The 26,785-nt window shown below is 41.6% G+C and overlaps 1 protein-coding gene across 4 annotated transcripts in view; it reads left to right on the forward strand.

The window, feature by feature from the left end:
* EPHA7 (EPH receptor A7) overlaps nt 1-22,546 on the forward strand; it is a 224,839-nt gene extending 202,293 nt beyond the window's left edge. For 2 of the 4 annotated variants that reach the window (XM_078648247.1, XM_078648248.1), the window contains exons 11-18: nt 680-865; nt 2,761-2,822; nt 4,880-4,990; nt 5,193-5,402; nt 7,310-7,459; nt 17,165-17,358; nt 18,804-18,959; nt 20,100-22,546. In XM_078648247.1, coding sequence (XP_078504373.1) covers nt 680-865; nt 2,761-2,822; nt 4,880-4,990; nt 5,193-5,402; nt 7,310-7,459; nt 17,165-17,358; nt 18,804-18,959; nt 20,100-20,214 — 1,184 coding nt within the window. In that variant the 3' untranslated portion in view covers nt 20,215-22,546. The remainder of the gene's footprint in view (nt 1-679; nt 866-2,760; nt 2,823-4,879; nt 4,991-5,192; nt 5,403-7,309; nt 7,460-17,164; nt 17,359-18,803; nt 18,960-20,099) is intronic. The other 2 variants (XM_078648249.1, XM_078648250.1) reach the window with 1 other exon arrangement.
* The last annotated feature ends 4,239 nt before the right edge of the window (nt 22,547-26,785 follow it).

Here is a 26,785-nt window from a genome sequence, read left to right on the forward strand (position 1 = left end):
TTGAGACCGCTAGCAACAGGAAATCAATCCGAAATTACATTTTCGAGTTGAATCTTTACCCGAACAAACTGTGTGATGCATTTTTGCAAAATTATACGTACCTTCGTGTAATTTACAGGTATACTCTTTGACTTCGCTACCCAAAAATTCATGAGTTACACTCACTCCTTATACATAGCCCTTGAGCTCCACTACCCTTGTTATGTGACCATTCCTATGTAGCTTCTGTCACTTTAAGGCTTAGGTGTCAGAATGTCAGCTGCCTTGCAGTGTTTCCTGCAGTTTCGTGCAGTGCAAAGCTAAAATCTGCTATCTGAATATACGTGGCGACTTCTACCAATTCATATTCACTAAATGCAGGTGTACAACATTGACTTGTGTATACCACACACAGGCAATCCCCACCTTCATGTAGCACTGCTGTTTTGTGCATCACTGCTGGAAAGTGCAATATTCATAGAGTATCATTAGTTATCCATCTCAGGGTATTTTCTCTCTCCCTTATTAGAATGTGAGCAATAGTTTGAGCAATAGGAAAATCGATTTTCTTTCGATCTTCGATCTTTTGCTTCAAAACAGGTATTGTGTGTTTTATCATTGCCTTTTTGTGCGAATCTTCTACCCTAAATTGTGTATGATAAGTTGATCAAATCTGGAGAGAGATACCTTTCTGTTTTAGGAGAGTTTGGTGAGGTTTGCAGTGGTCGTTTGAAACTCCCAGGAAAGAGAGATGTTGCTGTGGCCATAAAGACCCTGAAAGTTGGCTTTACAGAAAAACAAAGAAGAGACTTCCTCTGCGAAGCCAGCATCATGGGCCAGTTTGATCATCCTAACGTTGTCCATTTGGAAGGCGTTGTGACAAGAGGTGAGTGAACCTCATTTCTACTGCATGAAATAGTTGTTTGTTTCATATTCCAAATATGAAACTTCCTCTCTTGGGTGTTCTCTTCTCCAGAGTTAAATTGTCAAGTAGTGCACTATTTACTTTTCTTACCCATGTGTTTCTTGGCGCGACAGAGTGCAATTGCAATATTGTTGTGCTTGTTTTGGTAAAAGTCAGGTCTGTTTCTTACTGACTTTTCCCGTTTGTTTCTTTACCGAAAGCAACAGAAAGATCGTATCTGTGCTTTGCAGCTTGAACGCAGAAGGGCTTACCTCCAAATTTAAGGAGGACAGTCAGAAGATGTAGGGTCACAGACAGTAGTTGCCTGACTGGGATGACAGAAATTAAGTTTGTGCTAGAAGTTAAGCACCCAACTATTGAATTCAGATTCTCTTGCCTAAGGGATCAGAAGCTGTCTCGTCATTATGTACTGAATACACAGCAGTTGTAAAACTACTGCTACCGCAGGCCAAAAACGATTACTGATCCTATGATGTAGCTGAGATTGGACAGGCAAATGTTTTTCTTTCCTTGGTACCTATAAAGATTGCATGGAAGGTGAATATCTGTTTTAGAAAGTGTAGATGACAGAGATAGCCACTGAAAACGTATTTTCTCTAGAGCCGTTGGTGAGAGATTGCAAAGAAAGATGTGCTGCAACGAGGTTCTCCTTTACATCATGGATACATGTATGGTCTTCAGGTAGTTTCATGTCATTGCAGACTCCATAGACCACTTCTAGCCTTTTGTCTCTCTCGAACCGAGGTGTTTTGCAATGTGTAGTCTCATATTTGTCTTTGCATAACCTGCACTACAGTTTCCATAAGGCTCTCTGTTGAAGGGATAAAGGAAATAGTAGTGGTAGGCTTTTGGGTTTAGTGAGGACCTACTAGTTAGTATACCTGATCAAAGTAGGCACGAAAAGCACCATATACTGCTGGCTTCTGATGATTTGTTCAACTGATGTATAACACAGTAGTGCCCAAGGGGGCTAACTTTCCTGGTGTGTTTAGAACTTTTCAAAGAGAAAATTAGACAGCCCTGCAAAGACCCACTCTTTTTTAGAAACTTATGAAACTCAAACATTGAAACTGTTGTTTTCTATTGGAGCAAATTATATATTTGTATGTGCACAGGGGAAAATGCATCGTTCGTTGCATTCCATAAAATGAGAATTTTCCTTCCAAAGAGAGCTCTCCTGACTTTACAGGCCAGGATTTCCGAGAAGTTAATGGGTGTCTTACACCCTTTGCTTATTTTGAGCTCTATGTTGGCATCTCTTAAAAAGGTGTCTAAGTATGGCTCTTCAAAGGAAACCAAAATAAGTATATATTTTTTTTCATTTTGTGTTTCGCACCCTGATTACTTATGAACCATCAAGTAGTGGGCCCCCTCTAGGTTGCAGGTAGACAGACCCTGTATGTTGAGCTGTTCTGTTGTTAAGCTGCCAATGTCATTTTGTGTTTTTTTATGCAGTTTGAGGCCATTCTACTTTCATTTATTTTAAAACTGCATGTATTAAAAAAGGAAGTACCAAACCTGGTTTTATTGAAAAGCTCTCGTATAAAAAAGTATACACTATTCATGTAGTGACACATTTAATTCATTAACTGACTCTCAGAATATCACTGATAGTGTATACCCTATACCTATTCATGTCACCTGACCAGAAATCAAATGGCGCTGTAGGGGTTAGGAGATTTTAGGTGTGTGCTTTGTTACCCATGAGTCATGCAGTTTCTAATGGCATTATTAAGCTCCTTCTCATTGCGGGAGTTTTTCTTTCGTATTTACATTTAATCAGAAAATAAATGAAAACGCAGGATGTGTGGTATAAACTTTCTGTTCTCATACAATACTATGTCTCTTAACTGCAGGGAAACCGGTTATGATAGTGATCGAATTCATGGAAAATGGAGCCTTGGATGCATTTCTGAGGGTAAGTATATAATGAAAACATATTCTTACGCATACCAGTTTCGTCATACTTTGAAATCCAGATCACAAGTTTAAAACCTCATATAAATGGTCTTTTGAAAGATGCATGGTTAAACAATATTATCCGAAAAGGCATGCATTTGTTTTATCGCAGGCTTCAGTTACAATGTTTTGGAACACTCCCAGTGAGCGGTAGCGTTTTAAATTAATGTATAAAAAAAGTACAATGAGTCAAAAATCTCAGAAAGGCGGACTCCTTCTAGTAACTCAAAAAGTATTTCAGATCTTCAAGCAGAGATGTCCTTTCGTATTGTTCCTAACTATCCTGCTATGAGCAAATCATATTTTAACTTCAGATTCATGTCTGAGCTTCTTGCTCAAGAGAAGGACAACGTCTCTGAAAAAAGAGGGGTGCATTCTCCGTTTCTACATTACATTGCTTGATCCTGGCCCACTAGCCAATACTTAAGCGTAATTGTCAAAGAGGCAGCATTACATTTTTAAACTAGGCTCTACTGAAAGTGTAATTGATTCTGTCTTTGCATAGGCAACCGGCAAGCAAGACTATTTTAAAACATCCTCCTTTAATTATATATATTTATTCATTTTCAACTTTCTTTAGGGTTGCTATGCCTAGTAAGTGTAAACACACTTTACAAGTAAAGAGTGGCATACAATAAACAACGATATTTCCTGAACCAAAGAAAGCAGGAAGAAGTTATCATTGAGAAAAAAGGAAAGTTGAAACAAACTAGTAATAGGTACATTCTGTTCATCTAGCCCTAATAGAAGTCAAGTACTTCTGTTGCACTATTTTCCTTATCTAACAAATGTAAAATAGCATTTTGACAACATGATGCCATTTTTATCTTTACATATCCATGTTTGTTAAATCGAGTTTGAATCCAGGCCAACCACTGATAATAAGTATGTTACAAAGAAAACACACTTTTTCTTTATTATCTATTCTGCCCGAAAAGAAACCAAGATTGCTTTTATATTTGTACCTGTTGTTTATCATTGGTCTCTAAAGCAGTATTGCAGAAGGATAAAAAAGAGCTTGGGACTCACAGCTAATGCACTCTCAGACTTCCATTTTAACTAGGAGAGTTATCTCTTTGCATTCTTTCCCAAGTAAAGAGCCCCTGTGGCAAAAAAGATCAATCGCATCTTGGATGTTCGACGGCTCTAATCTTCTGGCTTGATAGCGTAAAATATATTAGGAAATTATCAAACGGGGGGTTCGCTTACGTGAAGAATATCCTTGACTGCTACCCATTGATTGTGAGGCCAGTTTGTGATTGAATATTTGAAAGTACCAGTATTCTCACAACCCTTACAGGGACTATCCATCTTAAGCCTTCCTGGTTGTAATGTAAAGACTTTGTGTTAACCTATTCAAAGCATCTCAGAACATCAAGAGAAGCTTTACACATAGGTCTGACTTCTGTGTGCCCTCGGAACTATCCCCTGAAGTGCAGGACCTTCCTGGAGAATGCAGGGATTGGTAGATTGGTCCCACTTGTCATAATGGTACCGATGAGCATCAAAGAAAAGCAACTGCATTAGGTTACTACATGCACATAACTGTCCGTCTGGATGGAATAGTTCCACACCACCAGAGTGAAAGCTGCTTTTGCTGCATACGCCCAGCTACTAAAGAAAAACAAGAAGACTGAGCTGGGCCACGAACACACAGGATGAAAGCACAATGCATTTTTGGCTTAATTTTTGGCTTCATTGTACTTAGATGTACTAGTTTTCCGACTGTCAACTTAGCTGGAGTGTTAGCGCACACTGTGAAGGAAGTGTGTTAGGGCTCAGATATTTATTGCATAGTTGGTAGTAAGTCATATACATAATTTATAGATGTGAAGTGGTAGGAGCCTTTATCTCACACAAGCAAATGCTTTAAGGAGTAGTGTGATATAAACGTGTTCCGCCAGTAGATTGTCAAGAGTTGTTTTGGAATGCATACAAAGACATATGCAAATAAATTGCACCCATTTCCAGTTCATTCCAGCCTAACCAAATAAATACAATGATCTTCTGCTTTAGAAATGTTTGGAATGGTTGACTTCACCTTCAAAATCTAAGCGGTCAGGATCCACCCAGACCATGCCGTTTGTAAAAGTCCAAACCCTAAACGCCCAGGGAACAAACTCACAGGTAAAGGGGTGGCTTGGAAGCTCTCCTCATCATACATGGTCATCCGTCCATTTTAAAGGCATGCTGTTAAACTAAAGCATTCACACATTGTATACCACATCCACCTTCCCAAAAGCATCCTCCATGAAACCCATAAGCAAGCTGCACTTTTTAGCTGGGTGTTGGAATTCTAACCACAGTACCTCTCCCTTGACTCTTTCAGAAACATGATGGACAATTCACGGCCATTCAGCTGGTGGGGATGCTGAGAGGCATCGCGGCTGGCATGAGGTACTTGGCTGACATGGGATATGTGCACAGAGACCTGGCGGCCCGGAACATCCTTGTCAACAGCAACCTTGTCTGTAAAGTGTCTGACTTCGGTCTCTCCAGGGTAATAGAAGATGACCAAGAAGCTGTCTACACCACAACAGTAAGACATGCAGACTTTTCAATGAAAAATGGGGTGGGGGGTGTTTATGGGTTTCGATGCGTCACAGTTTATGCATGAGCAGCAAGATGTATTATTATCCTGAACGCTGAAAGTAAATATGCCTTCTACAGTCACCCTGAGCCAAGCGTTAATATTTTAGCATAACTGAAAAAACGGATTATCCTGCATGTTAAAAGTAAATACATTGCACAGTGTCACCCAAATCAAGGGATAATAATTTGATGTGGATTAAAATATTTAATACGCTCTGTATGAATTTCATACCGAAGCATACAGGGCGTTCACCATTAATACTGTCATTATGAGGATTGTGAAAAACTGACGATGTATTTTTACATACAGATTTACTGATAATGTGGAGTGCAATAATTCACGGATGAGGAGATACTATGTTAGTAGTACACCTTTATTCATTTGTGCAACTTAGAATGAGGGTAGCTTTGGGACTGGTGTTTGTGCTTCGCTTTCCATTGTTTGACCGCATTTCGAGGACTTTTCCCAGGCTAATTCTTCCGAGAAATAAACTGAAGCTGCTAGTGCTCCCACGTTAACTCATATCCCAGGAAATTTAGCCGGATTTCCTAAAAGCTCCTCCAAGATGTAAATATTGTCCTTTACCATATGAGAGACAAGCCCCAGTGTTTTAATCTCCTTCCGGTCAATGTAGTTGGACTTTCTGTTGAAATGTGTTTAGGAAACCTTTTTTCCTAGTTTTGAAAGAAATATGGAAAGAGAAGGAGAGAGTGTTTGTGTGTTTGTGTACGTGTAAAGATGACCCTGAGGGAGTAACTACCATCTGCACAAGGAGAGGTTGATTTTTGCTAACAATGTAGCCTTGAACAAGAGTTGTTTCGGCCGCCGCCATGTCTACTTGAAGAGGCCCCTAGCATTGATGAAAGACACAACACATTGTGGAAGTTGGACGCTATCGGACTGGATACGGCAGTGTGTTTGTGCACCTATTATGATCCCCTTGTGTAGACAAGTAGGCCTGAATATCAAAAGGTCAATCTCGAGGTCACACGCTTCCCGAATACAGCATAGGTAGAAATAACCCTCACTGATCACAGCTGTAACCATTAAGTCCCAGTTATGATGACGGCTAAATATTAGTCCCATGTGAATGAGCGTTGATATGAGAAGCTAACAAATACAGTTCAATGAGCACCTGAGTTTCCACTGCCGGCCAATAATTGAAGCTCAGATATCAGGCGCAATTCTGCTTCTGCTTCACCCACGCACGTGGGCACCTCTTCGACACATTTTGAAAGGAGTGTAAGCTATTTCGCCAACGTGTCATAGATCATGTCCTTTTTTTTATGCATTGCGTTATTTTATTTATTTATAAAGCGTGTGCACACCTGAAGCCTTCGTGCCATTATAATAACTGATTTCATTTATGTTCTACTGGCCTGCTTTTGAATTCACAATTAGTATAATCCCACCATCCTGGTAAAAATAAATACTATGTGTCTGTACTTAAATGCTTGTCATCACCTCTGGTTACATTTGGAGATGGTTACGATATAACCGCCATGCCCAATGCCCTTACATTTTTTGTTGTAAGGCAAAGGAAGCGTAGGATGTACACAGTGATCACACTTTGGCTGTCAAGGGATGTCCTTCTATTGTGCCTGGCTTACTTCATTGTCCACAGGTGTTGGTGTCTGTACACTGCTAGTAAACACAATTCAACGTTCACCTGCAGGGAGCCTTGTAGATTCCACATTTTCACATCCAAAAACATTTGCCCAAGAGTAAATATGCTTTTGTGAATTATCTGCATTTGCTTAACTTATAAAGTTAAATAAAGTATACTTTCAATTAGGTAAAAAAGTCATTTGCATTGATGCACCTTGCTGATTAAAATTCCCGTTTTTAAACAGGGTGGAAAAATTCCAGTGCGATGGACAGCTCCGGAAGCCATCCAGTACCGCAAATTTACTTCTGCCAGTGATGTATGGAGCTATGGAATTGTTATGTGGGAAGTAATGTCCTATGGAGAGAGGCCATACTGGGACATGTCCAATCAAGATGTATGTATTTCAAGGTGTAGATCTCTCTAACAGCATTGTATAAAGCTTGCATGCGCCGTTTCACTGTTTTTGATCAGAGGGGAGTTTTACAATTTCAGGCCTCATTGGTGGAGTTGGGTATTGTGGTAAGCCAACTGTTGTCTGCTGATTGTTGCCTGTTTCAGTCCTAGGGGATCGGATCTTACAAACTTTCGATAAATCACTGTGATTAAGGTCAATGGATCTTGTGTTCTGTTTCACAGTCAGCGTCTCACTGGCAGTGTGCTCCCTCTCCCAGTTTCAGTGCATTCTATTCCTAGTGACTGTGTAGGCATATGGCTGTCACCATTTAGGTATTAGTCTCCCCCACTTTACATTTTAGGATTGTTCCTAGAACTCTACATGTGCAGACTACAGGGATTGGCCAGTTGTTCCTCCTCTCTCTCCCTAATTTGTATTCTCCGCTAGAGAGCCAACAGTTGGAGGAAGAGTTAGAAGAAACTAGAGGTAGACACTGCTTGTTGCACATCAGATTTTCTGTTTAGGTTTTAGCAGCACATTGTCAAACAGACATGTAACTAACACTAACACTATACATAGAGTTGGAATTGGGCCTGCCCCTTTCACCTGGTATCCTTCTTCGATCAGAGTCTTCCAGCTATTGGCTGGAAACTTTTTCAATCACATATTGGTCAGCCCACAGGGGTATTCATATGTCTACTGATGCTATTGGCTGTTTGGCTATAACCTTCCATATCTACTCAAGTGCAAGAATTGAACTACATGAGGGACTATATTACATCTGTTGCTCTCTTGGTCATGATGGCTCCACTTCGAGTGTTTCGCGCTAATGCATTAGCACATTAAACCCAGAACTGTTGACTTTCCAAATGCTTTTTGGTGGATGGGCCTTGTGGGAGGCTAAGGGATAACAGATCCGAGAGAGAAGTTCCTGGTTGCTAAAATATAATCCTTGCTTAGTAATGTATTTTATTTGAACAATGGACATAAATCATTTTAGGAAAAAGAAACCAAATGTTGGTTTAGCAAACAGATTGTGTAGTTGCTTACCTTTGACAGGGTTGAGTACCAAACATTCCATAGACTGTCAAAATATGGTTAACGAAATCCTTGGGGCAATGAGCAAGAACTATTTTCATTCCCACGACACCGTCTAGAGTTTCGTGGGTTTTGACAGATTTCCTATGCAGTGGATCCAAGAATAAAGGCATCTGACGTGACGCGAATACCTGCACTGCAAGGGATATGGAAAAGTACAACATGCAAAGACACTTTGTCTTGCAATTTATAATAACATGAACTGTTCACAGCACGCTTGGTATTGTATTATATGTCAGTTATTGTTAAGTAAGCTTCAAGTACTAGAAAATAAATATAAATGCGAATGGCACGAATATAAATACATACATTTATTGACTGAAATATACCAGTGTAGAGTCAAGAACATTCAAAGCTTTGATTGTTTTTGAAGGCTATCTTGATAAATGTTATTATTATGTAAGTAATGCAGTTGTGGTGTGACTGCAAACATTGCGCACTTAAAAGATACTCACAGCTTTTTGTGCCTGAATTAACTTACATTTTTATAATTATTGTTTGCTTTCACACCACTTTAACGTGAATTGCAATCACTTTAGTTTAACGTTTCAGTCATAAATCCGTCCTTTTTCATCTTCTTGCGCGTATTTGTATATTGATGCTTATGGTGATGGCTGCCCTCTCTGCTCATGCTGAAACACCATCTTTCACCACATACACAACAGACGACTACATGCAAAATACCAAGGCAGAAAGACATACTCACTTCAGATTTGGCTTGGGTTTAAAAAATACCTTTCCAAGTCTGCCTTTAGGACCTCTGTCCAAATCCTGGACCTTCCACACTTGCACACTCGCAACATCCTAGTCAATGACTTTCAAGACTTTTTCCCAACTCCATTGAAATGCATCATACTTGGTGCTCCATAACTTATCAGGGGTCTACAGATGCTCAGATGAGTAATTGCCTTCCTAACGAACCTGCCTTACTGATGTACAAACCACAACGGCTACAAGACTTGCAGCGCTACCTATAGAACAGTAGCACTTAACACAGCACCCACCTTACCTGACAGAAACACTCACTATCCCACAAAGCCATGCAATCTCCAGTCCTGAAGCCCACAAGTACAAAAGGAAAAGACCAGAAGACAAATGGTTCTAGATGTTCATCGTGGATATAGGCCAGCATCCCATGACAGATAAGGCTCACGCTTTCGCTCCTCCATTCAGAAAAGAGCTGGAAATTCATTTCTTGGAGCACATAATGTGATACCACTTAGTAAGCTTTGAGCTCCTTCGGCCCTACATTTGACCTATGAATGGAATGCTTTTTCTAAGCAGATGTGAATCTTACATCACCAACTCTACTACATACAGTGGTCTATTGCTTTCTAGATAGGTTTCCATTATTTAAATATATGCCTCAAATTACACTAATGGATATAGACTGAATACAGAAACACCCTTATCCTATTTAGCTGCCAAGATTGTGGACACCTGAAGGGGTCCTTGGGGTTTGGAGACGAAGAGGCCCTTCTTTCCCCATCTACCCCCTCTTTTGGAATACCATACTGATTGGTGCCTGGTTCAGTGCTCGAAGCTGGCATAAGTACCAACGTTCAAATCTCCTCACTAATCAGTAAGCTGATGTAATGAGGTAACAAAACGAACTAAGATGCTTTCCCTGTGTAATATATGACATCACAGGGCATGGGGACACTCTAAGGTACTTTGTGTGGTCCTACTCCCTGCAAGGAACAGGCAGGGTTCCGTGATGCAGTGTATTCCCAAATATTTTACGTTATCCACACACAATAGTGTTAACATTTTGATGTCAAATATAGTGCATTTTTACTCCCCTGGCTGGTTTGGGAGGCCAATACTGACCTCCCTGGCTGACTAGGGGAGACCAATATTGGCTGGTCCAGACCCCTAAACGCAGACTACCACTCTCTACAATCAAGGGCCCCACCATCATCAGCCTTCATCCATGGGGGCTAATCTCCAATCAGTAAGGGGCAAGACATCCACCCCAGGCTGCCCAGGCTGATTCCCCAGGGAGGTGAGTATGCCACTTGCAGCAAAACGACACGTGCAAGTTGTAATGTTTTATATCTCTTGCGGCTCCCAACATTGAGTGATTGAAATGTCAGAAACCTTTCTCCAGGGAGGAAAAGTCACCCCAATATGCTTTGCCACATCTAAAGAGTCGCCATTTGACTTGTCACTGTGAGACAAGAGAACAAACCGGGTCTCAGCCTGCATGTTTGGCAACTATCAGGATGCGTCCCACGGTGGGAGGTAGTTATCCATTTCCACTCGCCCCCTTGAACAGCAGCTATTATCTCAGGCTGTGCATTGGGGCAGCATGAGCAGCCAGTGAGGTCTAAGTTCTTTTAATACTCTGGGGCCCTACTTGGATGTCGGGCAGCCCCTGGGGAGGGCGTAGGCAAGAGCCACGAAGGAGGCGTACTCCCCACCCCAACTGACACTCGGTAATGCAGGAGGGGATCAAGGGAGATAGCGGGCCTGCATCCAGCTAGCTGATTGGCCTGCGACACACAGATCCAGATCGAGTTGTGTCTGCACTGCCTTGGGCATCACGGGACTGCATCGATCTCGACCCCTCCCTGTTAGGGCAGTGGAGGCAGGTGAATGCTGCACTCCTCCTGCGTACTCAGCAGCAGCTGGACCTACCTTCAGTGGCCCCACAACAACTGGAACCAGCATCCACAGGACCCAGTTGGCCTCCCGCGAGGCACCCCGCAGTCCACATTCCTGGCCCCAGAGATTTAAGGGCTTCAATTGGGCCACTATTTTGTGAGAGACTGCGGGGAGTTGTTGTAAGGGCTCTTTATTTTCTTGCACTGGTGAATGTATACAGGACTGCGGATGATCATTGGGATGTCCCTAAGCAGGGTGCCTCCACCCCTCAGCAGACAGAGAAGCTAGGTAGAATATAAGCAGGGTTACTAGAAATATGTGATTTGGCTTCCAAGGTGTTTTCTGCATAATTATTGATTTGCCACAGTTGCCAAATAATCAATAATCTGCTGCATAATCTGCATATTTTAACCAAAATATATTTTTAGGTCAAACTTATAAAAAGTGACTGAAAACATGGCAACATGTTCACTCCTATTGTAATGCCCTTCGGGAAGGTTTATAGGTAATCTTTCAGGGCTTCTTCCTGTATTTCCTTGGTAAACAGTTACTAATAAATTGGAATCTACACCCAGCCAGTGTTACTATGTGTATAAATTACAAAATAATGAAGTAATGCTATAAAAAAGTGCCTTTTAAAAAGTGCCTTTTCTTGCTGCATAAAATAGTCAACCCTCCCTAATTAGTTTCTCCTTCCCTGCGGTGTAATTCCAGTGGCTCTAAATAGAGGATGCAGAGGGAATCTTAGGGTATTGGAGGGGTAGCACTGGCTCTGTGCATCCATTTTGTTGGTGCTGCTGGGCTTTGAGCTTTTATTTGCTTAACTCACTGAACAAATCAGGTAGTTTAAAATGCTTTTTATGTAAATGTTTGAAGGCCCTTTTTCCATGTCATGTCTGCCGGGTCTGGTGGCTCAGTGGCCTAATGCATACACTGCAGGGGCATGTGTTCGACCTCATAGTCACAGGTTCAAATCACGGCGGGTCCACTCAGTCTTTCATCCATTTGAGGTCGATAAAATGAGTACCATTGAGTTGGGTAACAATATACATCTGTTATTTCAGCGCCAAGATGCCCCGTTGCTGGGGTGAACGTGCGCTTTACAAATATATGTCATATTGAAACTTTCTATGCATGACCAGTTTCTCATCAGACAAATCATTTAGAAAGTCTTCCATAATTTATCCTTTTGTTTATTTACTTGAATATTACTACAACTATCCTTGTAGGGTTAGTATGAAATGCAGAGCAGCATTTCCTGCATCAATTTCTGTAACTGCCTCACTTGAGAGAGCAGATTGGGAGTTGTCACTTTCAGAACAGGTGGGAAGGAGATTTGTAGATACCTGTTTGGGGGCATCCACCACTAGGTGAAGGGGGAGGTGTCTGTACTAGTCTTTTGGGAACTGGAATGCTTTCCTGCAGGTGGTTGCCATAAGAATCCAATAAAGATGTTAGCTGGTGTGAGGAGGTAAACCTTCCTATCCATTGGGGCAGTGAAAAGACTTGCGACTTGGTTTGGGTGCCCAGGGGCGGCTCTATGCTCAAGGCGGCCCTGGGCAGGGAGCGTGGGTAGGGGGCCCAGGAAGAGGTGGTCCGGGTGGGGCAGAGCGTGGAAGCCAGTGAAGAGTGGGGGGGGAGGCGGGGGGTCAGGGTGTTTGGAAGTGGAACAGAGCCGGAGGCCGCCAAATCCCTGCCAGTGGCCACCACGCAAATATGTATGCATCCTCAGATGATTATTATATTATGGATATATATTGGCGTGGTGGCCCCTGGGGTTTGGTGGCCCTGTGCAGGTGCACATCTTGCACATGCCTAAGGCCAGCCCTGGGGTGCCTACCCTGCAAAGTGGCTTGTGTTTTTGGGTAAGAGGCCATGAGCCTTTCTGTCCCCAAGTTTAGTGCTTGAACTGCCTCATGTCTTTACAATGGACGGCTGGCTGGTAAGATCTGTCCTGTGAGGGACATGTCGAGTGTGTGTGTGTGTGGGTGTGTGTGTGTGTGGGTGGGGTGTGTAGAAGGTGATATGAGCAAAGGCTTGCAGCTTTTTATGTACGGACATGTCATTGGAATAATTTGCCTATCTGTGTCATCTGGGCCGCAGGGAATGTACCAAGGGTGAAATGAACAGCGCGCCATGTTCTGCAAGGAATGCATAATATGAAATGCTAAATTTAACAAATAGATTTATTTAATGCACGAGGAGCACTTGGTTGGTTTTGATTATGTTCTGCAAGGAGTCTGTGCAAGGTAAACCTTCGTGGGTGGTGGGGGGCTTTCTCTTCTGGGTTAGTGCTACGTTGCAAGAGTGAATTGTTGCTATAGATGAACATCAGTGAGTGGGCAGCAATAAACACTTTATACAGTATCAGAACAGGTCTCAGAGTTTCTGTGCGCAAAACCTATACTTTTCTTAATAACACATTTAATTGTTAACTTCTCCAGTCGCAGAGAACTGGTGTCCTATTTGATGTTTTGGGAGATGGGGAAAGTAATGTGTAATGAGAGTAGGATGTGAGCTGATCAGCAACGCCTAGTTCTGGGAAAATTAATCTCTGAAAATGTGTCCCAGAGACAGGCTGTCCTACGATGTGAGGGGAATTCGGAGAAAATCTGAAAAGACGGGACCTTTTTCTTTGCCTATTTTCCTGGTGGCTACAGCGCTGTGTAAACACTTTTACAGCATTGTGGACATTTGATAGACATTTGCATTGCTGTTGCATTGTGGTAGCTAAGTGAATGTGCATACAAGTTGCACTGGGGGAAATGTGCAAATGCTTTTCACAACATCCTGTGTGTGTAAGTCAGAAATGTACTCCCCCTATAGCTAAGGAGTCTGTTACCAGACTTTCTCGCATATGTAAATGTTTTTACATATAGAAATGTGGCAAGGGAACCTTTTTGCACGAGGAATTATAATACATTAGTTCATTTACAAATCAAAAAACTTTTTTCCCTTTTTTTGTAGAAAATAGGGTTGGCTTGTTCCCATCCAATCGCCTTCGTGAAAACTCGTTTACCCCTGACCTTGGCATGAGTATTTCTACATGTGTATTGGGGGTGTGAAAGTGACTTTAAAATGTTAATGAATTTGTGAGTGTCCACCAGAATTTGCTGATGGATCTTCCCAATCCGATTCTGGTATTAAGTTAGCTTACATGGTAATTCGTCTTGTTGGCCTAATTTCTTTTTGCGCAAATCTAATTCCTGATTCTGTGGATTCTAACCTCTCAAATGATGGTTTAGCACACCTTATCGGAGGTTAACCCCACAAATTTCAAGATTCGGGCCTTCTGTCAGTCTCTGCCTTATTATATCACTCTGCTAAATGCAGTGGCGGCTGCTATGGGGCAGTGGTGGTGAGGCGGGCCGGGAGGGAACAGGTGGGGGTGTTTACCATTAAAGAAAGAAAATTCCACTTACCTGGCCGCCACCGCCTCTCCGCCATTCTACTTCCGTGGATGGAGCAGAAACAGGAAGCACACAGGCTTCCAGACTCCCCTAGCCAATCCCAACGCTGCTAATAGCAGTCTTGTGATTGGTCTGAGCGCCATGGTTAGATGCTTCAGTGTAATATTGTATACACTGCAGAGATCTGTATGCATCCATGTTACAGGTTTGAGTCCCAAGGTGCAAGTTTGTCTTTTCTTTCTTCCATGATCCAAAGCTATCAGTGTCATTGAGTTGGGTGCTGTTAGCACTTGAAATTACATGCAATTTTGACTTTACTGTAAAGTTAAGCAGCTGGTGGACTTATGTATTCGTATTAGGAACTGATGTATTGTGCTGACAATACTTGGTATTCGCATGCTCACATTGCCTGCATGGTGAAAATCTGTAGACTTGGGTCCAGAAATTGGGCATGCGGGCGTTGAAAAATCAATGCAAAAAACACAGTTGATGGACAGAATGTAGAACAATGTCATACATTCACCCCAGTACAAGGATCTGGGCCTAAATCCATCGTTTTTTTGCACTCCACACCACCCTGGGTTAGACACTGGCTATATGCAAATCAGCTCTGACCTTGTGCCTCATGGGAACAGTCCAGTCCGAACTACCAAGCCATGTCTTTCCCAGACCGGAATCAAGCATCCAAGGACCGGTTTCTGGCTATCAGCCTTCATCAGCCTGGATAGCTTGACTCCAGTCGTGTGGAGAGCCTGGGACTCACGTCTGAGCATACCCAGCCCACTTGGGGTGAAAATTGCAAGTTCGGACTGGACTGTTCCCATGAGGCACAGGGTCAGAGCTGATTTGCAAATAGCCAGTGTCTAAGCCAGGGTGGTGTGGAGTGCAAAAAAACGATGGATTTAGGCCCAGATCCTTGTACTAGGGAGAAAGTATGACATTGTTCTACATTCTGTCCATCAACTGTGTTTTTTGCAGTTGTAATATCAATGCCCAGTGGGGTTAAATGGAGAGCGAGCAGAGTTTTTTCTACTGGGGGTTCTGACAGAGGAACTTGTGTGTTTGAGAACTAATTATGAGGGGCTGCGTGAGAAAGGGCTCAGTTGATCCTGTTTATAAATATTATTTGATTATCCACATAGATTTGCTTTGAATTTTCATTTTGACCCCTTTGGTGTTTGTTAATTACCCATTTGGCACCAGAAGCTTCTGAAAATTAATTGAGGCCGGAAAGTATCCTCGAATATACATTTAGATCATAATGAGTTCACACCGATGCAACATTCGCCCTCCTATTAGGGTGTGAGCCTCCCCTCAGGTCATTATGGATGCTGTTTCCTGATTCTGGACTTTGTGTGGTAGCTTAATGCATTCTGGGTGTTGGAGTCTTCTTTTGCTCCAATTGAAGGAATTAGACTGACACTCCTGACATTAATTATTAGTTGAAAAGTTCAGGACTGTAGAAGGTGTCCATATAACCTATGTCCCTTAAGTAAATATATTCATAAATGCACAGTTTGTCCCCTTTTTTGAAAGATCTATAAAAAGAACCATAGAGAAGGCGAGGCTCACCCAGCAGACAATGTGTTACTGAACTATTTAATCAGTGTCCGTACAGAGGTGCCTGTTACAAATTTCCTTGGCTACTGCGATGTAAAATGCACCACTGGTACCAATTGTTCTACAACATTTATCAAGGCGGAGAATCAATCGCAAGGGGACATTAGCTGGCATGCTTTACCTTTTTCACTAAAATTCAATAGCATCTGGCTAGAAATGGGCATCTGAGTTTCATTAAACAGCAGCAGGGCCTTGTGCTGCATTGCAAACCTATGTCAGACGTTCCAATTCACACAGTGCCGCAGGGTGATACACAATATTAACTCCCTTCACATGACTTCCTCGTAAGGAGCTAATATCACACGTCGTCCACACAGTGAGCTTGAAACTCCTGCAGAGAGCAGGTTTCAAGCTCATTGTGTGGAGTTTCTGACGAGCTGATGTCCATTCAAGGGAGTAAAACCTCCCTAGGACATCAGTGGGATTTATTTTGGCTGTGTAAGGGAGGAAATAAATGTTCCAAAATATATTCTCATGTTTTGTTTGATTGGCATAAAGCCCTGCCCCTCCAAGGCCTGCCCCCTCCTCACACAGGGAAACAGTTATAGAAGTTGACATGTCTGCTAGCCTGCTGTACTGCAGCTGATTTGTGTGATGTTTATCTTTGACAATACTGAGCTATTATGAAGAGCCTCTTAGATTATGTTTTATTCAACATAAGTGCTTGTTTGTTTTTAATTGTGTGTCTGGTGCCCAGTTAATGGAGTGAATTCATACTATGAATAGCTCATTTGGATTACTGGCACTGTTACATTATTGGCATTGCAAGAGGATGCAATAAAGTGTTTGAAACATGACAAAAGGAGCTGTTCTGTATATCATAAGCTCTTGTGGCAGATCGTTATACTCGAGAAATGAAACATACTTCACATATCAGTGGAGATTTTAATGGGTGAATGGTTTGTGAATTGCTGCAAACCTCATTGTTTACAAATTCTGTATGACTGAGCAATGGCATTTGGCTCCTCAGGTTATAAAAGCAATCGAAGAAGGATATCGTTTGCCAGCTCCAATGGACTGCCCAACAGGCCTGCACCAGCTGATGCTAGATTGCTGGCAGAAGGAGCGAGGAGAAAGGCCCAAATTTGAACAGATCGTTGGCATTCTAGACAAAATGATTCGTAACCCTAACAGTTTAAAAACTCCACTGGGAACCTGCAGCAGGTAAGATAACTAGCACAGAACATTCTTAACTAGAGAGCAAACACACACACCATGCCTATATATGCAATGATCAGCCCATAAAGGTGTATTTATTTCTATTCTAATTCCACAATACTGGAGTAAGTCATAAAGTGGAATACAGCAAATAGAACTGTGCTTTTAGATTTTGATGCACATTCTTAAAAGTACCTAACCACACTACATGGACCAGTCCTCATTATGCCATAGTCTGTAGTTTGTCTGGTTTCATCAGGGTTTACAAACACCGTTCGGATCAGTCTAGACCGCACACACAAACACACATTAATTTAGTATTTTTGTCACATATGAACGGGAAATCCATGTACACAAGGGCTCAAGTATTTTGTGTGCTGATTTCGTTTTATTATAGTTTTATTGTGTGGTGCCCTGGTTTTGGATCTTGTATTTTTAGGTCGAGCATTCGAGACCTCTTGTATATACTTATATGTGTATGTACTTTGGGGCTCTGGAGATCAGCCCTGTCTGCTTCCACGTAGGGATTTTTTTTTTCTGTTCAACTGCCTCTATTTAACTGTCTTGATAGAAAACGGCCAGTAGAGGTCAGTAAAGTACCAAAATTGCTTTCTGCTTGTTCAACTGCCTCTATTTAAGTGTCTTGCTAGAAAACGACCAGTAGAGGTCAGTAAAATACCAGAATTGCTTTCTGCTTGTTCAAGTACCTCTATTCAAGTTTCTTGATAGAAAACGACCAGCAGAGGTCAGTAAAATACCAGAATCACTTTAGTATTCTCTAGATTCTAGTCCATAGAAATTGTCTTCCCCATCACCCGTAGACAATAATATTTATCTTGTATTTTCAGTGATATGATCACCGAAGGCCCTGATTTTATATTCAAAACAGAGCTTTGGACTATACTATTTCCTGCTGCAAGGCAATATTTCTCTCCATGTGTTCCCATACCTAGTGTGTCACGCAGTTTGGTGCTTACTTTCCCTCCATATTAAAGAACAGTAGATGTTTCTGCACCCAGGCTAATGCGCTGCATAGCTAAATACATATAAAGTCCCAAAGGCGAGATCGATTGCATTGCAAATGCTTGTTTCTATTTCAGACGCTGCACAGCAGCAGTTCCACAGAATACATCTTCTACAACTTCTATCTTGAAATGTTTTTTTCTTTCCAAACATAAACTAGTGTGTCTGTTGTTTTCTGGGTGTTATAGTCAGTCGTTTTGCAGAATAATAATAACGTATTCAGAATTCTTTACACCATAAATGATATTTTACAAGTATTTTTTCATGGTAAATGCAAGTTAGCCATTGCTGCTCGGAACGTGAAGCCTTCTGATTACCTGACAATGTTTTTGTTTTACAATTACAGTATAAAAATTATTTATAGGTAAATTCTAATATTTGCCTCAGTATTGCTAATTTGTGAACCCTCCTTTTTGTCACCTTTACAGACCTAAAAGCCCTCTTCTTGATCAGAACACTCTTGATTTTGCTTCTTTCTGTTCTGTGGGAGAGTGGTTAGAAGCCATCAAGATGGAAAGGTACAAAGAGAACTTCAGCTCTGCCGGCTACAATGCGCTGGAAGCAGTGGCAAGGATGACGATTGAGTAAGTGGGAGTTGAATCCTACAGTTCGGAGTCATTAATCCCTCTGTCAAACTGGAATTCTCTTATTCTGTGCGACAATGGCATCACCCCGTGCTGATATTTCTAGAATTACTGATATTTCTTGTTAGCCAACCGTCCAGCTTTGGCGTCAGTAAAACCATACAAGGGTATTCGCCATTTCTGAACTGTGTACCTGTCTATCTTCTGTCAGTATTTGTTTCTACACCAGTATTTGCAGAGAGACTCGCCACAATAGGTTAAATAGTTGTAATTGCCCGAAGAAGGCCTGTCATATATTGTATGGGGGTTTCCTCAGCTTACAGACTATGTTGATGACCAGAAGAACAATGGCAAAGGCTACAGAGAAACTACTGTAATGGTACTATAAATAATGGTATTCCATTGACAACCTCAAACATAAGGAAGAATGAGTATTTTTTTAATTAAATTAAAGACATGACCTCCAGCTTACTAAATAGGGCATCAGGGAATATTTAACACACTGTGCCAGCTTGCTGAGCAGCAACAAAATGCTAATCCTAAATCGCACCAAAATGCTGAATATGGGCAGTTCATTTAACAAAAGGTCTGTGTCCCTTATTGTTGTTTCCCAAAGGAGATTTTTTCCAAAGTTAAGTGTTAACTACTGATTGTAACCATTGACGTGTTGTAGGCAGATGTGTACCTATTCAGGCCCTAACCAACATAAGCTTGGCAACTGAGAGACACCAACATATGAAGAGCTCATTCCCCTTCCAAAACGATGATAGGCTAAACTCTGACGTCAAGTTTTTTGCACACACAGCAGTAGTGGCTTGATGATGCTTGTTGCTTGGTAGGTATTACAGACCAATGAATTTTCATGGCAGGTTTAGACTTGAATATGCGTGTGTTAAATGTCAGCTACTGCCTTAAAAGAATCAGTACGGTTTTGAAAAACACATAAGTCCTATAAACTCAACAATTACCTTCTGAGCGGGCAAAAGGAAGGTGCTGAGGGATTATTATATAAGATGTGTAATAAAATACTACAACCTTTGATGCAAATAATGATCTGTGACTTGTCCAGCTGTTGTTTCTGGTTGTAACATGAAAGTAAATAATTGGTGTACATTTATGTCATGTTTTCCTTTTTTTCAGTGATGTGATGAGTTTAGGAATTACACTGGTCGGCCATCAGAAGAAAATTGCAAGCAGTATTCAGACTATGAGAGCACAAATGTTACATCTACATGGATCGGGCATCCAGGTGTGATAGACAATTCTCCCTCACGAGGGAGGTGACAGACTAAGAGACAACAGCACTGGCCTTCAGTACATATGAACTGCTGCTACAAGACACTTGATTACCTGGGTCCTCCTCACTACTTCCCCAGTGGATACAAGATCGACAAGATCTACAAGCACCTCCAAACTTGAACTCCTAAGTGCCACCAGATGATGCAAGACAGGACAACGTGATCCACCAGTTGTAGCAAGGAAACATAGCAGTGACTGGAAAAAACAAAGTACTACCTGAAAAAAAAACACAAGTGAACACCTTTTGCTCTCTAACCTCCTTTTTATCCAATGGACTTTTACAATTTAAATAAAATATACTGTACATAAAGAATTTAAAAAAGATATATTTGTGAGATAAAGTCATAATATTGTTCATTTCAGCAAAATGTTCCTTAAATTTGTGATTTTTGGATGTTATTTTTATTATTTGTCTTTATTCCACACATGGACTTTCTTTCAGTCAACGTTAGAAGTATCTTTAGAAGTTTTCCGTGCTTATTAAGTGGCATATTGCTTTTCTGGGATCATTTGACCAGATCTTGATTTTTTTCTTAAAGTGCATGACTGAAAATGTGTTTTCCCGACAACAATATGGGTATCTCATTTTGTGCCATTTTATTCTTTCAAGTCAATGCCAGGAAGTCCAGAAGTTGCAGGTTGCCAAGAGACAATATCTTTGAAACGTTTTGTACTGTTTCCCTTGCATTATATTCTGAGAAACAAAAGCAATAATGATCCCGAATTTGTCGCAAGGCATCCATGAGAACAAGTTAAATATTTGCATGATGGTTTCCATGGACACAGTCAAGGCAGAAACACTTCCGCTGCAGATTCTCATCCGTGAAAAATTTCAAAAGATTTTGCCACAATTGGGATTAAAGGAAGTGACTGTATTGGATGAGCCAGGGTTATTTGAACACTTCATCCGAGCACATCCACTTTAGAGTTTTTTGAATGTACTGCATAGAAATGTTGGCTAAAATGTTGGCACAGGTTTTCTATGAGATAGAGAGGAATACAGTCCAACTAATACTGCAGGACTTTAGGTTTTATATTTGAAATAGAGCATGAGGCGAAGGAAGCTTCAGAGTTTTCATGTTTTTTATTAGCGTTTTCCTCTTCGGAGGCTCACATATAACTGCAGTGTGCATAATGTTATCTGCTTCGAGACTACTTCAGAACTATCTTCTGGAATGTACAGTTAGTCTAGTGATATGAGCTTCTCCGCATTAGACGTGATAATGGTCAATGTGCTCCCAGTTTGCAGTTGTCAATATTCAATGGTTTTTGAGTCCCAGGTTCGATATTTGAGTTTTCTGGAATGAGTAAAACTCATAAATGTTTTCCTGGCTGCTAAGAGAGACAACGTCTGGAGATTGGTGACACGCTTGGTGCAACCTACACACGGGTGTATGTATAGTAAGCATAAATCTAATCTTTAAAGGGTCCAGAACTTTGATGACATTCGAGACGCACTTGGGGTAGTGGGATGCTTTGTATGCAAATATTCACAGACTTTGTCGTATGTCTGGATTGTTGGCTGCCACAACTGAATACTTTCACAATATCCTTCTAAATACAGGGAAAAGGAGAAGACAGGTTTAGCCTTTCAAACTTTGCATATAATCTGTGCTGATCTTCTCGACACTATTAATTAGCAATAAAGTGTGACATAACAGATGTTAGTGGCAGGTGCATTACGTTTACATCGCAAGATAAATGCTTTTAAAAATTACGAAAACCATGAGCTATCCTTGAAGTGGACTGCTGTACTTCCAAAGAGGATTGGGCTGTTTATATCAATTTTGATAGCGAAAGATCCCAGGGATCGGTCATAAAATTGGTCTTGTTTGATAATGTGGGAATCCACAATAATTGTAAATGTTACTCTGTAAAGATTGTACATTTTATTTATACTGTCTCATTTTGTACACATTTCTCTGTGGTGAGCTCTGAATACATTGAAAATGCACTATATTTTTCTATTTTGCTTGCAGAGCATCACAAAGGAACAGGTATTTTCAGTGCTACGTAAGGTATTTTCCCACATTTAGGACCAAAGATGGATACAGGAAATTCAAATGGATATTTTCTTTTGTTTGCTTTACTTTTATCCCTTTTGATCACAGCACATTATTATATTCGATGTTTTATTTATTTGTTTGTTTAAAAAAATCTATGATTTTACAGGTAATGCTTTGGTTTACCTTTCCAGAAAATCTGTGCATTTAATTAGCAAATTGCCATTACATAGACACTTCCATTTGTAATCTTTGTAATAGACTGTAAATATATTTTTGGATCTATAACAATCAGCATTTGTGTTGTTTTTCAGAGTCTGTATGATTGCTTTATGGATGATATTATGCAGCTTGGAGCTGTGTGCGATTGGGTGATATTTTGCTGTTCGGTCTTAATCCTTTGAAACCTACACTACAGATGTATGTGTGTGCTTGTGCGCTCAATTTTAGTTCAATTTGATTGTCCCAAAAAATGCTATTAAACATTTTAATCACAACGCAATATATAAAAATACATGACTAAAATGAAAAGCACCTTAACAATAAAAATGAAACGATAAATCCATATTGAATTCATCATCTTATTTACATATTTGTATCACTCAGATCATTCCTATGAACACACTTTGACATATTTTAATTTTTGAGCACAAAAATCAGCATGACAAATTATATCATCAGCTAGCTTTAAATAGTTAAAATATGCTGGTCTACAGTCCCCCTTAAAATTGGTTCAAATCTCTCCTTTCCTTTTGACAGCATATTAATGAAGATATCAGAGAAGGTTCATCTTGTTCGCTTACATGATACTGTTACAGCAGCATTGATCTAACAAAGCGGATCAAAAGAGCCCATTAGAGATATTCTGTCAACAATTAAATTAATAAAGTGTACGAGAAGTGATGTTTTAGCACAGTAAAATATTGTCTTTCGACTGTTAATTGTGGTAATTTATGAACTTTCCTTACCAAAGTGTTTTCCATATCTGTTTTTTAGCACCAATTGAGCCCCAGCATTCATTATTAAAAGAATGAGGTGAAAATGCAGTAGTTTCTTTATTTGCTTCTGCACATTGTGGGTAGACACCAAGGGGTATATTCACAAGAACGTGTGATAACTACCGCAAGAGTGGCGTAACGCAACTTTCAACATCGCAGCCTATCGCGGGAAAATAACCCTGTGTCAACGTGGAATTCACAACAAGGCGGTAGCATGCGATAGACACCTGATAACGCAGCAAATGTCCGCGTGAAAATGAACGCCACGCCGCTAAAATGGAATACGCGAACGCTAAAAAACGTGCGATGAGGCCAAAAGTGGTACAAAAAGTAGCAAAAATCAGCCACAGGCCTGCAAATCCCACGTGTCGGGCGGGACAATGCACCATAAAAACCACAGAAAATACCTAAACCAGGTACCAACCCACTGCCAACAGGAAAGCAGCAACGGCGACAGGAGGTGGCAGTCCAGCGCCCCCGGAGGAGTTGGAGGAAACCCAGGCCACAGTCATCTCATCAGTGTGGAGACGGTGCAAGGAATAGGGAATACGGACACAGCTCGAGAGGACCTGACACAACATCAACAGGGAGCGCAAGGAACAATGACTGGAGGGACGGGAGGAGATGGGCACAATGGCATACATGCACAATGAGGCGTAGCACCCTGCACACACCTACAAACACCCAGGATCATGTCCCAGATCCCCTTGGCACACTGCAGCACACACACATTGACTACAACGTGGAACAATTCGCATAGCCAACACTGCAGAACAGAGGACACAACTGGCTCCGCACGTGTACCGAAACATGCCCAATACATCTGACAGTGCCGGAAACAGTGAAATGGAACTACATGACATCCGTCATGTAGTCCAAATGTACACTGTCCCGCAGAAGAATCCTGCACCCCCAAACGGTCACAATGTACATTGCTATACAGTCTGCATGCAAACCAGCACAATGTGCCAACACATATTGTATTGTAATTGCATTTATATAGCGCTTACTACCCCTGACGAGGCGTCAAAGCGCTTTTTCGGCAGTAGGCACGCTACTCCGGGACCCTTAGAGGATTAGTGTTGAATTAGTATAGTGAAACATGCAAGTACATTTTAAGTGGTAGATAGGTTAGTCAGTTATATTGATTTGGAATGATAGCAGAAGAATAGAGGAGGAAAAAAAGGTTTGTATTTATATAGCGCTTGTTGCCCCTGATGGCTTGTAGAATCATGCTATTCAGGAAGCTCATAAAGAATTAGTGGTGAATTAATATTGTGAAATATGAAAGTAATTTCAGTGGTGGAGATTAGTCAGTTATTTGGAGTGAGAAGGATAGCGGTGGAATAAAAAGGGAAGAAAGGTTTGCATTCATATAGCACTTGTTACCCCTGATGGATGTTGAAGCCCTTTTCTGGCGAGTAGCACGACACTCCGGAACTCATAAAGGATTAGTGTTGAAAATTAGTATAATAAAATATGAAGTAATTTGAGTAGTGGATATGTTATTCAGTTATTTGGGTAGGGAAGGGTAGGTGGCAGGACAGTGAAGGGAAAGAAGTTTGTATTTATATAGCTCTTGCTACCCCTGATGGGGTTTTGAAGCGCAAGTAGCACACTACTTTGGAACCCATCAGGATTAGTGTTGAATTAGTATGTTGAAACATGAAAGTAATTTTAGTGGTGGATATGTTAAACAGCTCACAGAAGCATCCTCTGATGTAGAAAATCCCTGTTGCTGGGGGGGGGGGCAGTTTCACTGGCTTGTGAACACAAAATGGTGGCTGGGAGTGCACTGTTTTAACATAAAGGTCTTAGCACAGAGCAAAGGAGAAATTTGGAGGGAAAACAGAATTGTCACCAAGGAATGAGAGGGACAAACCACAGAGGTTGGACTGCAAATCCCACAATTCAGCACACTAAATGGAGGCAATCATGGGCAGGGAAAACCACAAGTTTAAAACACAACACAGGTGATACAAATATGAAATTACAGGCAGGCTAAAACTACAGTTTTTAACTGTAACAACCACAGGCATAGACAGTAAACACAGAAAGTGAAAATCGTTTTTAAAAAAACTTTTTGTCTTGGGAAGAGACAGCACTATTCTGTCTCCATACCACTTCCTGGACTCTGCTCACTGCAATCTGGGGCACAGGTAGTCCACAAGCACCTCCGGTTCACATCGCAGAGGGGCACACAACACCTTCAACAAAGCACAGAACACAACACATCAGTGATACCGGAAAGGACCACCACACCGTCGACACTGACACCCTACAACAGCCCATGGATATTCCACGCAACCCTCCACCAGGACCGAGCCAGCCAACTTCTCAGGGGGGAACACCGAGCCTGCAACAGACCACACAGCAGGAAGCACCCGCAAGCAAAGCTGGCTCACAACACTTCACCCACCCACACATGGCACCCCACCGCCATGTGTCAACACGGCAAAATGAGGTGGCCCATTAGGTGTGGGTGGGGGCCGAACACATGGAATGCGAACCAGAACACATACTATCTATCACCCTTCATGGCCCACCCACAACCCACTAAGGAGATCCACACTGCCATAGAGACACATGCAGATGCACATTCACAGCACAGAACCATGCCCAGGGGTGCTCAAATTGCAGTCACACACCCATGTTGGCTGTGTGTACGATGACCCTGGCCACTCCCCTTACAAATTGAGTGGGTCACGACAAAGCTACGTGTCCAAGCTCGAACCTGCTGTCTGTGGTGACGACATATCTGCATCCGATGTACACAACACAATGTAATGTCGTAGGCCCCAGGGCCCACATGCATACCACAAGACTACAGGGACACACGCAGATATCATGTTTTTTTTTCAATCTTTATTTCGGTTTAAAAAACCATAAAAGGTTAACAAAATAAAAATACAGTGCGAGAGTTCAACAATGTTTCCTGATAAGCTTAGGGTGCAATACTGCCAGACACACTAAACACTCAATGGAGTAATCAACCATATTGCGGTATTTAAAAAGATATGTTCGAGGCATATGAGTTGCAGATTGCACACTGTGCATAGATTGCCACCTAGTGTTGGGCCCGGATGTTTGCAGTTTGTTGTTGTCCTGAAAAGTTCTTTGGAAGTCACGAGATAGGTGACTCCTCCTTCGGACCACATTGCGCATGGGCATCGGCTCCATCCCCAGATTGTTTTTTCCCGCCATCGGGCTCAGATGTGTGTCCTGCGCTCCGGTTTGGAACGCAATTTCCTTCGGCGCACAATCCGCACCCAGTTTGATGGTATTGTTTCGATCGCGATCCATGACGCGATTCTCTACAACTTCGAAGTCTTCAATTCCGGTAGTCGATGAAGGCCTTTGGGCCTACCTAGGCCTCACTTTCTGGCTCAAGGAAAGGACACCATTCAAGAAGTGTCCTCAATGTGGGTCGAAGTTGTCCCACACCAACCTACACGAGGTGTGTAACCTGTGCCTTTCACCAGAGCACAAGGCCAAAGACTGTTCGGCATGTGCTTCATTCCTCTCC

Source organism: Lissotriton helveticus, chromosome 6 (genome assembly GCF_964261635.1).
Source record: "Lissotriton helveticus chromosome 6, aLisHel1.1, whole genome shotgun sequence".
Classification (NCBI taxonomy): Eukaryota; Metazoa; Chordata; class Amphibia; order Caudata; family Salamandridae; genus Lissotriton; species Lissotriton helveticus.